A 19,526-nucleotide genomic window follows, 5' to 3' on the forward strand; every position below is an offset into this window, starting at 1 on the left:
AATTGCCTGTTATATAGGCTTAATTACCTTCCCGCCGCGTTTGAGCACGAGGTCCTACTGCTATGTAGGCCACCCTTCGGAATATCCGGTTATGACGTAAAGATGTTGCGCTTCCCTCCCGATGCCTTTCATCGCGATATTCCGAATCCTCCCAACTTCCAGCTGTCTCCATTGAGCTGGTAAAATTTAGCCCTGTGGTTTTGATTCTAAAGTCTAAATCATTAATATAAATTGTGAACCACAGTGGTCCCAGCACTGATACTTGTGGGACCCCACTTCCCCCTTCTGCCACTCTCAACAGCTACCTGGTACCCCTACTCTCTCCTTTCTGTCTTACAGCCAGCTAGCTTTCCATTCTGCAACTTGTCCCCTGACGACTGGTGCTCTGACCTTATTCATTAATCTATTATGTGGTACCTTTTCAAAGGCCTTTTGGAAATCAAAATATATAAAAATAAAATGCTGATCATTGAAAAATGCATCATGAAGTTAGGCTGATTTAAGATTTGGTTTAAGCTCGAATTTCATGCATTGCTTTTTCTCTTACCTTTTCACCTTTCTCTTCCTGTTCATCTTCATTTAGAAATTCTCGTTTAGGATATGGGATCTGACAACCTGCAAAGACACTAACATTTAAAAAATAACTTGTAAATTTGTAAGGGACAGCACAGTGGAAAATGTAACTATAAATTGTTAACAGTTTTACATTTATTTATAAAAAAAACAAACACAGAAGTAAAAGCAGTTCAAAGATCAAAAAAAATTTGAAGCAGCACACATTAACTAGCATATTCAAATATTTTTACCAGGCCAACCTAATTGCCCAATGTGCTGCACTATGTTACGGACAGCACTATGCACTGTCAGACATCAAAATAACAATAATTTTAAGATAAACTATTATGGACAAAGAAACATTAATGTGCAATCAAGTTACTAAAAACTTTATTATTACCAGCATGAACAAATGTGATCTCAATTCTATTTTAAACTACACTATAATCAGAACAAGAGCTTAAACTTTGATGGGATGAACAAATGATAAGAACCATTTGGTCAGTCATATCAAGCCTGCTGTAATGAAGTTTGACTATATTTTAACATTATTGTTTAAAATCATCTTTTCATTTCCAATTATCCTAATCTCTAGCTGTGCTTTTAATAGGGAATGGCAATGGGTGTGGGTGTTTTTTTTATTCGTACATGGGATCTGGGCGTTGCTGACTAGGCCAGCATTTATTGCTCATCCCTAATTGCCCTCGAGAAAGTGGTGGTGAGCTGCCTTCTTGAATCGCTGCAGTCCTTGGAGTGTAGGTACACAAATAGTGCTGTTAGGAAGGGAGTTCCAGGATTATGACCCAGCGACAGTAAAGAAACGGCGATATAGTTCCAAGTCAGGATGGTGTGTTGCTTGGAGGGGGACTTGCAGGTGGTGATGTTCCCATGCATCTCCTGCCCTTGTCCTTTTGTCCTTCTAGGTGGTAGAGGTCATGGGTTTGGAAGGTGCTGTCGAAGGAACCTTGGTGAGTTGCTCCAGTGCATCTTGTAGATGGTACACACTGCTGCCACTGTGCGTCGGTGGTGGAGGGAGTGAATGTTGAAGGTGTGGATGGACAGCCAATCAAGTGAGCTGCTTTGCTCTGTCTCAAGAGGGAGGGGAGAAAACCTGGGAGAGAGAAATGTCATTATTAACAAGACAGCATTTATGTTGGCATGAGAAAAATGATGTGTGATATGGTGTGGGATAAGAGAAGAAAGAAAATGTAGTGGGATTATCTTATGCTCTGCAGCTGATATTTTTCCAATACTGACCAGTGCCACAAGGCTGCTGCAAAAGAAAATAGTGATTATATTGTCAGGATGTCCTTATGAGACCTTGGTTATTCATCTAGAATACTAGAATGAGAAATATAGAAAAGGTTTAGAGGAGGACCTCTAGATTTATACATTAGGAGCAGAAGTAGGCCATTCGGCCCCTCGAGCCTGCTCCACCATTCAATAGGATCATGGCTAATCTATTTGTGTTTCGAATTCCACACTCCCATCTACGCCCGATAACCTCTGATTCCCTTGCCTAACAAGAATTTATCTACTGTGCTTCCATCACCTTCTGAGGCAGAGAGTTCCAAAGTCGCACAACCTTCTGAGAGAAAAAATTTCTCCTCATCTCTATTCTAAAAGGGCAACTCCTAATTTTAAAACAGTGCCTCCTAGTTCTGGACTCACCCACAAAAGAAAACATCCTTTCCACATCCACCTTGTCAAGACCATTCAGGATCTTATATACTTCAATTCTGGATTATTACCTGAGCCATGTGCCAATTGGCAGAAGGCACATAAGATTAGTGAAATGAATACGTGGCTCAAAGACTGATGTGGGAAAAATGGGTTTCAGTTCGTGGGGCACTGGCACGAGTACTGAGGAAAATGAGGGCTGTATCGTTGGGACGGTCTGCACCTGAACCATGCTGGGACCAGTGTGCTAGCAAACTATATAACTAGGGAAGTAGAGAGGGCTTTAAACTAAACAAGGGGGGGGCGGGGGTGAGGGATCAAATCTAGGTAGATGTAGCAAACTAAGGGGTAGAGTCAAGGCAGGAGAGCAGAATAGTAATATGGGAAATGAAGGTCAGAGAATGGCAGGAAGAGACAGAGAGAAAAAACCTAAGAACACACCAACAGTCAAGACTAGATGTTACAAAGATAACAAAAAGACAAAACTAAAAGGCTCTGTATCTGAATGCACGTAGCATTCATAACAAAGTAGACGAACTGATAGTGCACATTGAAGTAAATAAATATGATCTGATAGCCATTACGGAGACATGGCCACAGGATGACAAGGATTGGGTCCTGAATATTGAGGGATATATGACGTTCAAGAAGAATAGGAAGCTAGATAAAGGTGGAGCAGTAGCACTCTTAATCAAGGATGGCATTGGTGCAATAGTTAAGAGATGACCTTGGTTCAGGAGATCAGGATGTAGGATCGGTTTGGGTGGAGATGAGGAATAGTAGAGGAAAGAAGTCACTAGTGGAAGTGGTCTACAGGCGCCCCAAAAGTAACCATAATGTAGGGCAAAGTATACAAGAAGAAATATCGGGTGCTTGTGATAAAGGGACGGCAGTAATCATGGGTGATTTTAATCTAGAAATAAACTGGAAAAATCAGATTAGCAATCGTAGCCTGGATGAGGAGTTCATAGAATGCTTTCGAGATAGTTTCTTAGAGCAGCACATTCTGGAACCAACCAGAGAGAAGGTTCTCTTCGACTTGGTATTGTGTAACGTGACAGGATTAATTAGTGACCTCAGAGTAAAGGCACCTCTAGGTAGGAGCGACCACAATATGACTGAATTTTACATCCAGTTTGAAAGAGAGAAGACTGATTCTATGACTAGTATTTTAAACTTAAATAAGGGCAACTATGTGGGCTGAAAGCTGAGCTAGCTGGAGTGAACTGGGTTACTAGGCTAGGAGATAGATCAATAGAGAAGCAGTGGCAGACATTCAAGGGGATATTATGGAATACTCAGGATACGTATATTCCTAATATAAAGAAAAGTTCTAGCGGAGGACCCACCATCCATGGTTAACTAAACAATTTACGGAAAGCATCAAACTTAAGGAAAAAGCACATAATTCTGCAAAGATGAGTGACAGGTCAGATGATTGGTCAGAATATAAAGAACAGCAGAGACTGACTAAAAGGTTAATTAGGAGAAATAAATTATAATATGAGAGGAAGCTAGCTAGAAATGTAAAAACAAATAGCAAGAATTTCTACAGGTATTTAAAAAGGAAAAGAGTAAGTAAAGTGAGCGTTGGTCCTCTAGAGAGTGAGAATGGGGAGTTAATAGTAGATAATAAGGAAATGGCGGATGAAATGAACAAATATTTTGCTTCTGTCTTCATTATAGAGGATACAAAAACATTCCAGTATTTGCTGTAAATCAGGAGGTGGAAGGAAGAGAGCAACTTGGTGAAATTACAATCACTAGGGAAGTGGTACTGAGCAAACTGATGGAGCTACGTGTTGACAAGTCCCCGGGCCCTAATGGGCTTCATCCTAGGGTCTTAAAAGAGGTGGCTAATCAGGTAGTAGATGCATTGGTGTTAATTGTTCAAAACTCACTAGATCCTGGAAAGGTTCCATCAGACTGGAAAATAGCAAATATAACCCCTCTATTCAAGAAGAGGGGGAGGCAGAAAACGGGTAACTATAGGCCAGTTAGCTTGACATCTGTCATGGTGAAGGTGTTAGAATCAATTATTACGGAGGCTATAGCTGGGCACTTAGAAATCGGGGTAATCGGGAATAGTCAGCATGGCTTTGTGAAAGGGAGCGCATTTCACCAATTTACTGGACTTCTTTGAAGGAGTAATATGCACCGTGGATAAAGGGGAGCCCGTTGACATACTGTACTTGGATTTCCAGAAGGCATTTGACAAGGTGCCACATAAAAGGTCATTGCGCAAAGTGAAAACAAGCCCAGTCTGTCCAACCTTTCCTCATAAGACAACCCGTTCATTCCAGGTATCAATCTAGTAAACCTCCTCTGAACCGCCTCCAATGCATTTACATCCTTCCTTAAATAAGGAGACCAAAACTACAAACAGTATTCGAGATGTGGTCTCACCAATGCCCTGTATAACTGAAGCATAACATCCTTACTTTTATTTTCAATTCCTCTCATAATAAAGGATAGCATTCCATTAGCCTTCTTTATTACTTGCTGAACTTATATACTAACTTTTTGTGACTCGTGCACTTGAATACCTAGATCCCTCTGCACCCTGGAATTTTGCAGTCATTCTCCGTTTAAGTAATGGAGAACCTAGCGTAAAGACCTTCAGTTATTATGATAGGCTTTTTATTCTAGAAAATAATGGAATTCAAGGAGGTTTGATTTCCCTTTACAATAATGAGAGGATTAGCTTTAGTCCTTGAGGTCAGATTATTTAAGTTTGACAGGTCATGGAGGACCAAGAGCCATAAGTATGAATTACGTAAGCATTTAACTAGGTTTGAGGTCAAGAGACATTTCTTTTCACAGAGCCATGGAACAACTTTCCAGCTCAAGAAGTGATTGTGGATTCTCTGTAAAAGTTCAAAAGGTAGCTAGATGAGTTCCTAACTGTGGCCACCATACATATATAAAGTATTGGGGGATGTCCCCCTGTCACTGCATTCGCCTGGAACTTGTTGGATCACTTTTTTTTATTCGTTCATGGGATGTGGGCGTCGCTGGCTAGGGTCAGTCAGGAATTTCTGGTTTAACAATTAGAAATGTCAATTTCTTCTATATTTCCCATCACAAGCTTTCTCTGCCATTCCTTTCTTGAAGAGGGTGACCTCTTGCTGGGTCTGATTCCAAAGGTGTCAGTTTCCTTCTAGTACCTCGTCTTAGTGGTCATTTTGCATGTTTGATCCTTTACAGCGGGCATCAGTAGGCTATTCAATGACTGGTGCGGGCGAACCTGATTCTTTCCTTACCCAAAGTCCACGTACTTTAACATTCCAGCAATCAAGAATTTCAAGAGTTTCCCAGGACCCCGTAAGGAGTTAAAACTTCCCACTACCAATGAACCAGCTGAGCACAGCCAAAAATTAGAATTGAGATGTAACTTGTCTAAGATCACTCACTGAATAAGATCGCTAAGGCATCAGGAAAATGGCATAAATATCTGATGTAAACTTGTCAAACATTTGTGCAACACAATTATTTGCTTTTAACTTATGCATTCATTTCTATTATTTTCCTGTTCTCATGAGAAAAATTCTGTTCTGTGTGAGAAAATGAAAAATCAGGGAGAAAATTCCATCAATGGGACCTACTTACTAAGTCACGTGAGGTTATATATCAGCTTATGTCGAGACATTAAAATGATTATAAATAATACTGTACATGTTTACTGATAAGTTGCTATTCAATATTCTCCAGAAAACAGCAAAAATGAGTATCCATGACCTAAACACACAATCCAGTGTTCACCAGGTCAGGCAATGAACAGTTGCCAGTCAAATATTACACCCTTTCAGAAGGATGGGTCTGCAATGCGTTGTATTCAGTTTCCCAGGACTTCCGTATGAGAATGCTGATCTATTCCACAGACAGAGCAGACAATTTGCTACATGTTCAATCTCAGCTGTGCCACCATGCCACCACAGAATAGGCATCTCCTGACAAAATCCAAATTCTTGGGTGGGATCTGCGATCAAGCAACCCCTCACAGTGCTATGAAGGTTTCCATTCTTTTGTTAAAACTTTGAGAATCTATATTTTTTAAAAACTGAAAGGATTTCACAGATGCTGGAATCTTGAAGAAGATAAACATTGTTTTTTTTTTAAAAGGAAGGTCAACAGAAGATTGACCTTAAGAGCTTTTGCTTATTGACAAATCAGGATTTATGGTGTCATCGGACTTGACTGGAAAAAGTAAGTTTCATTTTGAACTATTAAAAAAACCAGCTGGTTTGGATAAAAACAGACAGTTGGAGATTTGCTTATTGACCTGCCAGGAGAACAGAAGAAAATCCAGACAACTGTTACCTCTCTTTGAAGAATCCCTGCTCTTGAAAAGCAAAACCTATATCATGTTGTACTGCTGTCTCCTGCATTTTGAAGAAGTCCTGAATGGTTGCAGAAACCATCTTTAAAAGAACTTTGCATCGACTGTGTGAGAACTGAAACCTTTGTTGCTACACACCTGATGTAAAACCTATGTGAAGCCTTCTGTAGCTGAATTTCTTCGAATACCTACCCAAACTGACTATTCATCAACATCGCCTGGAAAGATTCCTAGTGGCAGCCACCTGTTCAATTTTGGGACACCTCGCCAAAACAAAGGACTTCCATATCATCTATTCAATATAAGTTTTTTATAATTCTTTCTATTTCTTGTAACAGCTGTAAACAAAAATCCTTTTTTTTCTCCGAGTTAACCAGTTGTGTATGTGAGTGTGTGTGCGTGTGAGGGCTAGGATAAAAATAAAGGGCTTTAATAGTTCAATTTGCGTGTATGTTTACTTTATTATTGGTTATGACTTGGGGTATAATACAGATAATTTTGTTATTTATTAAAGAAACCTGGTTGGTATGCTTTATTCTGGGGAAAATTGACTCTTTTGGTTAGTGGGAACATTTAAATATATGTTATGACCTGTGGAGAAGAGGGACTGAATTAACAGTGCATTCCTCCCACCTCACTCATAACAGGAAGGTATACAATAGCACTGACAGGTATCTAGGGAACAGGTGTTCATTGCATTCTCTAGGCTCAATCAAGTAGGCAAGTGTGCAATATCAGACGACTTAGAGGGACTGGGTTAAAATAACTTTGAAATTTTAAAAAAACAGGATTATCATAACTTATCATAATGGCCATATGTATGTCGAAAAACAAATGCAGCAATAATAATTGTAATAAAAGTGCACACTCTCCATGTAAAAAAGTGCTATATTCAGAAATGGGCAGAGTCTTCAATTGATAGCTAGCTTGCAAATAATTACTTCAGGTCACCCATAAACATGATGCAGGTTGAGTGCTGTACAGATTATTCAGGGCAGATATTAGGAGAAATGTATTTGAGATGCTTTGTGAGATTTTTCTTACTGAATTGTGTAGTAAGTATACATCGACAGACAGCACTTCTGTTCACTGCTATTTTGTAGGATCTGCAAGATCTTAAATTTAATTAATCTCTCAAGAAATTTTTAAATGTCAGCCTGTCAGAAATGACTGAAGGGTGATGCAAATGCTGAAGTGTGAGAATTATTTACTATGAGGGTATGGCCCCCATCGAAACACTATGATTTTTGATACTTGTTTTCGTGCACATTGGCATTTTGGAGCCGACTGTAACCCTAAGTGGGAATCTCAGTGTAGTTCTTTATATTAAGTAAAATGCAGCACCTTAACAACGCTATCCCCTCGATTTTTTCCCTATCCTACAATTCCACAAGTGCAGTGACAGGAATTTGCAAATAAATACATTTAAAGCTCTCACACCAGATAACATCCACCTAACCTTAAAATTGCAGGTGCAATCACACTTCAAGAAAATGAATTTCACATAAAACAGGTGAAACGGTTTGAAACAATGAAATAATAGGGTAATAATAGTAGGGGATTCAACTTCCCCAATTCTGAAAGGGGAGGGTGAACAGCCAGTTGTCGTTGTGCACATAGGCACCAATGATACAGGTAAAAAACGGGATGAGGTCCTACAAGCAGAATTTAGGGAGTTAGGAGCCAAGTTAAAAAGTAGGACCTCAGAGGTAGTAATCTCAGGATTGCTACCAGTGCCACGTGATAGTCAGAGTAGAAATGAAAGAATAGTCAGGATGAATGCGTGGCTTGAGAGATGGTGCAGGAGGGAGGGGTTCAGATTTTTGGGACATTGGGACCGGTTCTGGGGGAGGTGGGACTATTACAAATTGGACGGTCTACACCTGGGCCGGACTGGAACCAATGTCCTTGGGGGTGCTTTTGCTAACGCTGTTGGGGAGGGTTTAAACTAATGTGGCAGGGGGATGGGAACCAAATGAGGTCAGTGGACAGTAAGGAGGTAGTAACTAAAGCCTGTAAGGAACTAGATAATGAAGTCAGCGTGACTAAGGGAAAGAGTAGACAGGGAGCAGATGATGAACGCAAAGGGACTGGTGGTCTGAGGTGCATTTGTTTTAATGCAAGAAGTGTAGTAGGTAAGGCAGATGAACTTAGGGCCTGGATTAGTACCTGGGAGTATGATGTTATTGCTATTACTGAGACTTGGTTGAGGGAAGGGCATGATTGGCAACTAAATATCCCAGGATATCGATGATTCCGGCGGGATAGAGAGGGAGGTAAAAGGGGTGGAGGAGTTGCAGTACTGGTCAAAGAGGATATCACAGCTGTGCTGAAGGAGGACTATGGAGGACTCGAGCAGAGAGGCAATATTTTTTTATTTAGAGATACAGCACTGAAACAGGCCCTTCGGCCCACCGAGTCTGTGCCGACCAGCAACCACCCATTTATACTAACCCTACAGTAATCCCATATTCCCTACCACTTACCTACACTAGGGGCAATTTACAATGGCCAATTTACCTATCACCTGCAAGTCTTTGGCGGTGGGAGGAAACCGGAGCACCCGGCGAAAACCCATGTGGTCACAGGGAGAACTTGCAAACTCCGGCAGGCAGAACTCAGAAATAGGAAGGGTGCGGTAACAATGTTGGGGCTGTACTACAGGCCTCCCAACAGCGAGCGTGAGATAGAGGTACAAATATGTAAACAGATTATGGAAAGATATAGGAGCAACAGGGTGGTGGTGATAGGAGATTTTAATTTTCCCAACATTGACTGGGATTCACTTAGTGTTAGAGGTCCAGATGGAGCAGAATTTGTAAGGAGCATCCAGGAGGGTTTTCTAGAGCAGTATGTAAATAGTCCAACTCGGGAAGGGGCCATACTGGACCTGGTGTTGGGGAATGAGCCCGGCCAGGTGGTTGAAGTTTCAGTAGGGGACTACTTTGGGAATAGTGATCACAATTCCGTAAGTTTTAGAATACTCATGGACAAAGACGAGAGTGGTCCCAAAGGAAGAGTGCTAAATTGGGGGAAGGCCAACTATACCAAAATTCGGCAGGAGTTGGGGAATGTAGATTGGGAGCAGCTGTTTGAAGGTAAATCCACATTTGATATGTGGGAGGCTTTTAAAGAGAGGTTGATTAGCGTGCAGGAGAGACATGTTCCTGTGAAAATGAGGGATAGAAATGGCAAGATTAGGGAACCATGGATGACAGGTGAAATTGTGAGACTAGCTAAGAGGAAAAAGGAAACATACATAAGGTCTAGGAGGCTGAAGAAAGACGAAGCTTTGAAAGAATATCGGGAATGTAGGACCAATCTGAAAGGAGGAATTAAGAGGGCTAAAAGGGGTCATGAAATATCTTTAGCAAACAGGGTTAAGGAAAATCCCAAAGCCTTTTATTCATATATAAGGAGAAAGAGGGTAACTAGAGAAAGGATTGGCCCACTCAAGGACAAAGGAGGAAAGTTATGCGTGGAGTCAGAGAAAATGGGTGAGATTCTAAACGAGTACTTTGCATCGGTATTCACCGAGGAGAGGGACATGACGGATGTTGAGGTTAGGGACAGTTGTTTGATTACTCTAGGTCAAGTCGGCATAAGGAGGGAGGAAGTGTTGGGTATTCTAAAAGGCATTAAGGTGGACAAGTCCCCAGGTTCGGATAGGATCTATCCCAGGTTACTGAGGGAAGCGAGGGAGGAAATAGCTGGGGCCTTAACAGATATCTTTGCAACATCCTTAAACACGGGTGAGGTCCCGGAGGACTGGATAATTGCTAATGTTGTCCCCTTGTTTAAGAAGGGTAGCAGGGATAATCCAGGTAATTATAGACCGGTGAGCCTGACGTCAGTGGTAGGGAAGCTGCTGGAGAAGATACTGAGGGATAGGATCTATTCCCATTTGGAAGAAAATGGGCTTATCAGTGATAGGCAACATGGTTTAGTGCAGGGAAGGTCATGTCTTGCCAACTTAATAGAATTCTTTGAGGAAGTGACAAAGTTGATTGATGAGGGAAGAAGGGCTGTAGATGTCATATACATGGACTTCAGTAAGGCATTTGATAAGGTTCCCCATGGTCGGCTGATGGAGAAAGTGAAGTCGCATGGGGTCCAGGGTGTACTAGCCAGATGGATAAAGAACTGGCTGGGCAACAGGAGATAGACAGTAGCAGTGGAAGGGAGTTTCTCAAAATGGAGACGTGTGACCAGTGGTGTTCCACAGGGATCCGTGCTGGGACCACTGTTGTTTGTGATATACATAAATGATTTGGAGGAAAGTATAGGTGGTCTGATTAGCAAGTTTGCAGACGACACTAAGATTGGTGGAGTAGCAGATAGTGAAGGGGACTGTCAGAGAATACAGCAGAATATAAATAGATTGGAGAGTTGGGCAGAGAAATGGCAGATGGAGTTCAATCAGGGCAAATGCGAGGTGATGCATTTTGGAAGATCCAATTCAAGAGTGAACTATACAGTAAATGGAAAAGTCCTGGGGAAAATTGATGTACAGAGAGATTTGGGTGTTCAGGTCCATTGTTCCCTGAAGGTGGCAACGCAGGTCAATAGAGTGGTCAAGAAGGCATACGGCATGTTTTCCTTCATCGGACGGGGTATTGAGTACAAGAGTTGGCAGGTCATGTTACAGTTGTATAAGACTTTGGTTCGGCCACATTTGGAATACTGCGTGCAGTTCTGGTCGCCACATTATCAAAAGGATGTGGATGCTTTGGAGAGGGTGCAGAGGAGGTTCACCAGGATGTTGCCTGGTATGGAGGGCGCTAGCTATGAAGAGAGGTTGAGCAGATTAGGATTATTTTCATTAGAAAGACGGAGGTTGAGGGGGGGACCTGATTGAGGTGTACAAAATCATGAGAGGTATAGACAGGGTGGATAGCAAGAAGCTTTTTCCCCAGAGTGGGGGATTCAATTACTAGGGGTCACGAGTTCAAAGTGAGAGGGGTAAAGTTTAGGGGGTATATGCGTGGAAAGTTCTTTACACAGAGGGTGGTTGGTGCCTGGAACACGTTGCCAGCGGAGGTGGTAGACGTGGGCACGATAGCGTCTTTTAAGATGTATCTAGACAGATACATGAATGGGCAGGAAGCAAAGAGATACAGACCCTTAGAAAATAGGCGACAGGTTTAGATAGAGGATCTGGATCGGCGCAGGCTTGGAGGGCCGAAGGGCCTGTTCCTGTGCTGTAATTTTCTTTGTTCTTTGTTCTATTAACTGGGATAGTCTTAGTGCAAAAGGCTTAAAGGGGATAGACTTCTTAAAGTGCATACAGGGGAGCGTTTTGAGCCAGCACGTAGAAAGTCCTACAAGAGAAGGGGCAGTACTGGAGCTAATCCTAGGAAATAAAGCCGGACAGGTGGTAGAAGTGTCAGTGGGGGAGCATTCTGGGGATATATAAGAACATAAGAACTAGGAGCAGGAGTAGGCAATTCAGCCCCTCGAGCCTGCTCTGCCATTCAATACGATCGTGGCTGATCTCATCTTGGCATCAACTCCACTTTCCTGCCCGTCCTCCATAACCCTTCAACCCATTTCTAATTAAAAATCTGTCTATCTCCTCCTTAAATTTACCCAATGTCGCAGCATCCACCGCACTCTGGGGAGTGAATTCCACAGATTCATGACCCTTTGAGAGAAGTAATTTCTCCTCATCTCTGTTTTAAATCTGCTACCCCTTATAGTGACCATAACTCTGTAGGATTTAAGGTAGTTATGGTAAAGGTCAAAGATGGACTGGAAATAAAGGTACTGAATTGGGGGAAGGCTGATTTCAATATGCTAAAACAGGATCTGGCCAAAATGGAATGGGAACAGCTACTTGTAGAAAAGTCTACATCAGTCCAGTGGGAGTCATTCAAAAAGGAAATAGTGAGAGTTCAGGGCCAACATGTTCCCGTAAAGGTGAAGGGTAGGACCAACAAGTCCAGGTAACCCTGGATGTCAAGATATATAGAGGATTGGATAAGGAAAAAAAAAAGCTTATGGCAGAATCAGGGGGCGGAAAACAGCGGAGGCCCTAGAGGAGTATAGAATATGTAGGGAGCTACTTAAAAAACTAATTAGGAGAGCGAAGGGGAGCATGAAGAAACACTGGTTGGCAAGATAAAGGAAAATCCCAAGGCATTATATAGTATATTAAGGGCAAGAGGATAACCAAGGCAAGAGTAGAGCCCATTAGGGACCAAAGTGGCAATCTGTGTGTGGAGCTGGAGGACGTAGGTGAGGTTTTAAATGATTATGTTTCATCTGTGTTCACTATGGAGAGGACGATGTAGGTGTAGAGATCAGGGAGGGGAATGTGATATACATGAACAAATTAGCATTGTAAGGGAGGAGGTTTTAGCGGGCTTAAAAATGGATAAATCCCCAGGCCCAGATGAGATGTATCCCAGGCTGTTAAGTGAGGCAAGGGAGGCGATAGAAGGGGCTCTGACACAAATTTTCAAATCCTCTCTGGCCACAGTAGAGGTACCAGAGGACTGGAGGACAGTGAATGTGGTACCATTATTCAAGAAGGGTAGCAGGGATAAACCAGGTAATTACAGGCCAGTGAGTCTAACATCAGTGGTCGGGAAACTATCGGAAAGAATTCTGAGAGACACTAGGAGAGGCAGGGATTAACCAAGGATAGTCAGCATGGCTTTGTCAGGGGGAGATCATGTCTAACAAACTTGATTGAATTTTTCGAGGAGATGACTAGATGTGTACAGAGGGTCAGAGGGACCTTGGTGTACTTGTCCATAGATCATTGAAGGCAGCAGCACAGGTAGATAAGGTGGTTAGGAAGGCATACGGGATACTTGCCTTTATTAGCTGAGGCATAAAATATAAGAGCAGGGAGGTTATGATGGAGCTGTATAAAACCCTAGTTAGGCCATAGCTGGAGTACTGTGTACAGTTCTGGTTGCCACACTTTAGGAAGGATGTGATTGCACTGGAGAGGGTGCAGAGGAGATTCACCAGGATGTTGCGTGGGCTGGAGCATTTCAGCTATGAAGAGAGACTGGATAGGCTAGGGTTGTTTTCCTTAGAGCAGAAGAGGCTGAGGGGGGATCTGATTGAGGTATACAAAATTATGATGGGCATAGATAGGGTAGAAACGTTTTCCCTTCGCAAAGGTGTCACTAACCAGAGGGCATAGATTTAAGGTAAAGGGCAGGAGGTTTCGAGGGGATTTGAGGAAACGTTTTTACACCCAGAGGGTGGTTGAAATCTGGAACACACTGCCTGAAGGGGTGGTAGAGACAGGAACCCTCACAACAACATTTAAGAAGTATTTAGATGAGCACTTAAAACGCCATAGCACACAAGGCTATGGGTCAAGTGCTGGAAAATGGGATTAGAATAGATAGGTGCTTGATGGCCGGCATGGACAAGATGGGCCGAAGGCCTGTTTCTATGCTGCATAACTCTATGGCTCTAATGATGGCTGTGATGTGTGTGACGCCTCTGTAATAACTGTAGTTTTCTTTCCTTGAACCAGTTCTCTGATTTTATACCCCCACCATTTTCCCACAATGGTTTGAACTGCTCATATCAAACACCAAAGCAGTCTTAGGATTTGATCAATTAACAGTTAAATCTTTTCTAATTTATCAGCAACTACATGTGGTTCCATTACTACAGAACTATACCAAAAAACAAAACAATGGAAATGTCTGTGGAAAATAGCTGTATTTACAGTACACAGGGTACAAAATACCCAAACATCACTCCACCATGACAGTGATGTTCTAGGTTTATTTGCTCGTTTAGAGGTTCTGAAGGAGATGTTTCCAAGGTCACCGTTGAGCCATTTTCATAGCTCAACCTACATTTTTTCTAAATTTCTGTATTGGTTGTCCTTATACACTAATACATTTTTAATTCACTTTAAGTTTTTATTATAAAACCCTAATTAATACCAACATTTTATAGGCTCATCAAAAGATCTCATAGATGTGGTTCTGTGATGTCATTTGGGTAAACTAAAAGGGTTCCTTGCAGGATGACTTCTACATACTGAAACCTGGGAACACACTTACAGGATTTTTAAAAAATATTTATTTTTCTTGCCAATTTTCTCCCTCTCCCTTCTGAAGCTGACTCTGTGCTGGTGTAGGGTATCACTGCCTTCTAGTACCTAACCCAAGCGGCTGTCATTCTCCTGTGTGACTTGATGTAAATATTGGCAGTCATTCAACTGAGAGGGTTATTGCGGCAAAACCTCAGACTGTCTTCACCCGACGGTCACACAAACGCACTTCCAGCATCGATTGCTGAACAGCAGCTCAGGAGCAGGAATTGCAGCTTACTTTTCTCTTCCTTAAACTTAGGAATACTGTAGCCAATTGTATTGCTCCTACTCAGCTGCCCTGGCTGAGTTTAGCTAATGGTGCACATATGAAAGACTGGACCAGGGAGTTTCCTGGCCAGTATTTCTCAGCAAATCTTGTTCAACAAAGATGTTTTTTATTTTAAAAAGAAGCTTTGCAAAGTACAATGAGACATTTTCCCAATTTTTGGGCAACTATAATTTGGGTCTGGAGTATTTGTTTCGCTCTGCATTGCTAATGTATTCTCGAGACCCTCTTCTATGACATTCAACAGCAAAGCATTAAGAGGTAACATCAATTCACACACACACACACAAACAGGGAAGAGCCTCCTAATGCACTTACAAATAGTTCTAAATTTCACTGCCCAAGGTAGAACAAAGCCTACTAGGCATTATCCAGCTTGCAAGTCTCTACCATTTCGCCCACTTCCAATCTGTTGCCTTGGTTACAAATGCACTATAACACGTAAATGGAGACTAACTAAAGTGTAGTAGGCTTCCATAACAGTATTTTTTGTCATTTAAAAAAATCTATTCTGTATAGTTGTCTTTACTGTTGCGATTTTGACCAGGTCATGTCACACAAATAATGCCATTCCTGACTAGTTAGGAATTACTTTTGATTTACATTAATAATTTGCCATTTGCAATTCTGACCTTATTCATCACTCTAGATGTTTTCCAGCCCCAGAAGCTGTCAATTTTCACACAAAAGATTTCTAATCTCAACAGTAAGACAAAACTAAAAGGTACTGGCAAACATCATGCACTACTTTACCGATAAAAGAAAGGAAACTGGAGGGAAATCACCCAAGCCATTCTCACATTAATCACACCTATTGCAGAAGCGCAAGGCAATTTGGCCCATCGTAGCTCATCACAGAATTGTTACAGTGCAGAAGGAGGCTATTCAGCCAATAGATTTAAGGTGAGAGGGATGAGGTTTAAAGGGGATCAAAGGGGTAAATTTTTCACACAAAGAATAGTGGGTATCTGGAATGAGCTGCCAGAGGAGGTGGTGGAGACAGGAACAGTAGCAACATTTAAGAGGCATTTGGACTGGTAGTTGAATGAGAAAGGCATAGAGGGATAGGGAATTAATGCAGGCAGGTGGAATTAGTATAGATAGTCATTATGGTCGGCATGGACGCAGTGGGCCGAAGGGCCTGTTTCTATGCTGTACGACTCTATGACTCTATTGTGTCTGCACCAGCTCTCCGAAAGAGCAATTCACTCAGTTCCATTCCCCCGCCTTCTCCCCGTAACCCTGCACATTTTTCCTTTTCATATAATTGTCTAATTTCCTTTTGAATGCTTCAATTGAACCTGCCTCCACCATACTCTCAGGCAGCGCGTTCCAGACATTAACCACTCCCTGCGTGAAAAAGTTTTTCCTCATGTCACTTTTGCTTCTCTTACCAAATACTTTCAGTCTGTGCCCTCTCGTTCTCAAACCTTTCACAAGTGGGAACAGTTTCTCTCTGTCTACTCTGTCCAGACCCCTCATGATTTTGAATACCTCCATCAAATCACCTCTCATGATTTTGAATACCTCTATCAAATTACCTCTCAGCCTTCTCTTCTTCAAGGAAAACAGTCTTAACTTCTCCAATCTATCTTCAGAACTGATATTCCTCATCACTGGAACCATTCTCATGAATCTTTTCTTTACTCTCTCCAATGCCCTCACATCTTTCCTAAAGTGCGGCGCCCAGAACAGGACACAATACTCCAGCTGAGGCCCAACTAGTGTCTTATACAAGTTCAGCATAACTTTCTTGCTCTTGTACACTATGCTCCTATTAACAAAGCCCAGGATACTGTATGCATTATTAAACGCTCTCTCAACCTATCCTGCCACCTTCAATGATTTATGTACATATACATGCAGGTCCCTCTGCTCCTGCATTTCCCTTTAGTTGTACCGTTTATTTTATATTGTCTCTCCATGTTCTTCTTACCAAAATGAATCACTTCACATTTCTCTGCATTGAACTTCATCTGCCACCTGTCTGCCCATTCCACCAACTTGTCTATGTCCTTTTGGGGTTTTGCACTATCCTCCTCACAATGCTTCCAAGTTTCGTACCATCTGCAAACTTTGAAATTATGCTCTGTACACCAAGGTCTAGGTCATTAATATATATCAGGAAAAGCAAGGGTCCCAACACTGATCCCTGAGGAACTCCACCACAAACCTTCCTCCAGTCCGAAAAACAGCCATTAACCACAACTCTTTGTTTCCTATCACTCAGCCAATTCCATATCCATGTTGCTACCATCCCTTTTATTCCATGAGCTATAAGTTTGCTGACAAGTCTGTTGTGTGGCACTGTATCAAACACTTTTGAAAGTCCAGAAAAAAATTGTACGTACCCAAGACAGTATCCAATTATTTCTTAAATATCAAAATTCTTGCCTCCAATACCCTACTTGGTAAACCATTCCATGTGTTGACCACTCTGTGTGAAGACTAATTTTCTGACATCCATTCTAAAGTTCCTTTTCAGTAGTTTGAACCTGGGCCCTCATATCCTCCTATCATGGTTTAATTTGAAGTAATGTCATAAATTTACCTTTCTTCTTGCACAACTTCCAGGAGGCAATCCAAATATGACAATGGCAGAAACCTGGGAAATGCTTGACCAGGATATGATGTGTTGGATGTACTGTAGATGTTACACAGGCTATGTTCTTGCACCTACACTGTTTGGGATCTTCTTCTCCCTGCTGCTCTCACATGCGTTCAAGTCTTCAGAAGAAGGAATTTTCCTCCACACAAGATCAGGTGGCAAGTTGTTCAACCTTGCCCGTCTAAAAACGAAGACCAAAGTACAGAAAGTCCTCATCAGGGAACTCCTCTTTGCTGACGATGCTGCATTAACATCTCACAGTGAAGAGTGTCTGCAGAGACTCATCGACAGGTTTGCGGCTGCCTGCAATGAATTTGGCCTAACCATCAGCCTCAAGAAAACGAACATCATGGGACAGGACGTCAGAAATGCCTCATCCATCAATATCGGCGACCACACTCTGGAAGTGGTTCAAGAGTTCACCTACCTAGGCTCAACAATCACCAGTAACCTGTCTCTCGATGCAGAATTAAACAAGCGCATGGGAAAGGCTTCCTCTGCTATGTCCAGACTGGCCAAGAGAGTGTGGTAAAATGGCGCACTGACACAGAACACAAAAGTCCAAGTGTATCAAGCCTGTGTCCTCAGTACCTTGCTCTACGGCAGCGAGGCCTGGCCAACGCACGTCAGCCAAGAGCAACGTCTCAATTCATTCCATCTTTGCTGCCTCCTGAGAATCCTTGGCATCAGGTGGCAGGACCGTATCTCCAACACAGAAGTCCTCGAGGCGGCCAACATCCCCAGCATATACACCCTACTAAGCCAGCGGCGCTTGAGATGGCTTGGCCATGTGAGCCGCATGGAAGATGGCAGGATCCCCAAGGACACATTGTACAGCGAGCTCGTCACTGGTACCAGACCCACCGGCCGTCCATGTCTCCGCTTTAAAGACGTCTGCAAACGCGACATGAAGTCCTATGACATTAATCACAAGTCGTGGGAGTCAGTTGCCAGCAGTCGCCAGAGCTGGCGGGCAACCATAAAGGCGGGGCTAAAGCGTGGCGAGTCGAAGAGACTGAGCAGTTGGCAGGAAAAAAGACAGAAGCGCAAGGAGAGAGCCAACTGTGTAACAGTCCCGACAACCAATTTTATCTGCAGCACCTGTGGAAGAGTATGTCACTCTAGAATTGGCCTTTATAACCACTCCAGGCGCCGCTTCACAAACCACTGACCACCTCCAGGCGCTTACCCATTGTCTCTCGAGACAAGGAGGCCAAAGAAGAAGAAGAGATGTTACAGTGGTGCAATATTTCCATTTTTAAAGGTAAGTTCTTAAGACCTACCATGTATGAGACATAAAATCTTACTTTTGATGCCAATACTGGGCGAAAGGGAGCCACAAATATTGAGACAGAAATTGGAAAAAGAGAATTCTAAGGACAGAAAGCCAGAGAGCAAAATAATATCCCTGGGAATATTCTTAGTAGAGTCAAGAGCTTGCTGAAGCTTCAAATTTGAAAATGCACGACCCAAACTTTAAAAATGTTTTTTGATTTTCCCGACCTCATCCTTACCATTTAAAATCAATCATTTCCTATAGTCTAATTTCATTCTCTAATTATTTCCTGTAATTTTGTTTCTCAGGTTTATTCTTGTTTTTCATCTTTTGACAGTCCATTTATTTAAGTTAGCTTGCTTTACAGTTAAAACAAACAATTAACCTGTATGAACTTGAAAGTGAAGCCTATGTTTGTACAGGCAACACAAACAAGATATGCAAACAAGGAGTGGGTAAGGCTCAAAATCATAAGTAAATACATCAGATCAGAATATTGTTTCAATTAACCTTCTTGTAATATCTGACCAAATAATTTAATCACATGAACAATTCCTTGAAAATACAAATTACCTGTGTGGAATTAGTGAAGCTGATTAGATTAACAATCCTTTAGATTAGATTAGATTAGATTAGAGATACAGCACTGAAACAGGCCCTTCGGCCCACCGAGTCTGTGCCGACCATCAACCACCCATTTATACTAAT

At 42.1% G+C, this 19,526-nt stretch overlaps 1 protein-coding gene across 6 annotated transcripts in view; it reads right to left on the reverse strand.

Annotated features, from left to right (window-relative positions):
* The window catches only part of cdk19 (cyclin dependent kinase 19), a 308,467-nt gene that overhangs the window by 55,464 nt on the left and 233,477 nt on the right, over positions 1 to 19,526 (reverse strand). For all 6 annotated transcript variants that reach the window (XM_068027312.1, XM_068027313.1, XM_068027309.1 and 3 more), the window contains one exon: positions 548 to 626. In XM_068027312.1, coding sequence (XP_067883413.1) covers positions 548 to 626 — 79 coding nt within the window. The remainder of the gene's footprint in view (positions 1 to 547; positions 627 to 19,526) is intronic.

This window comes from Heterodontus francisci, chromosome 3 (assembly GCF_036365525.1).
Source record: "Heterodontus francisci isolate sHetFra1 chromosome 3, sHetFra1.hap1, whole genome shotgun sequence".
In the NCBI taxonomy this organism is placed as follows: Eukaryota; Metazoa; Chordata; class Chondrichthyes; order Heterodontiformes; family Heterodontidae; genus Heterodontus; species Heterodontus francisci.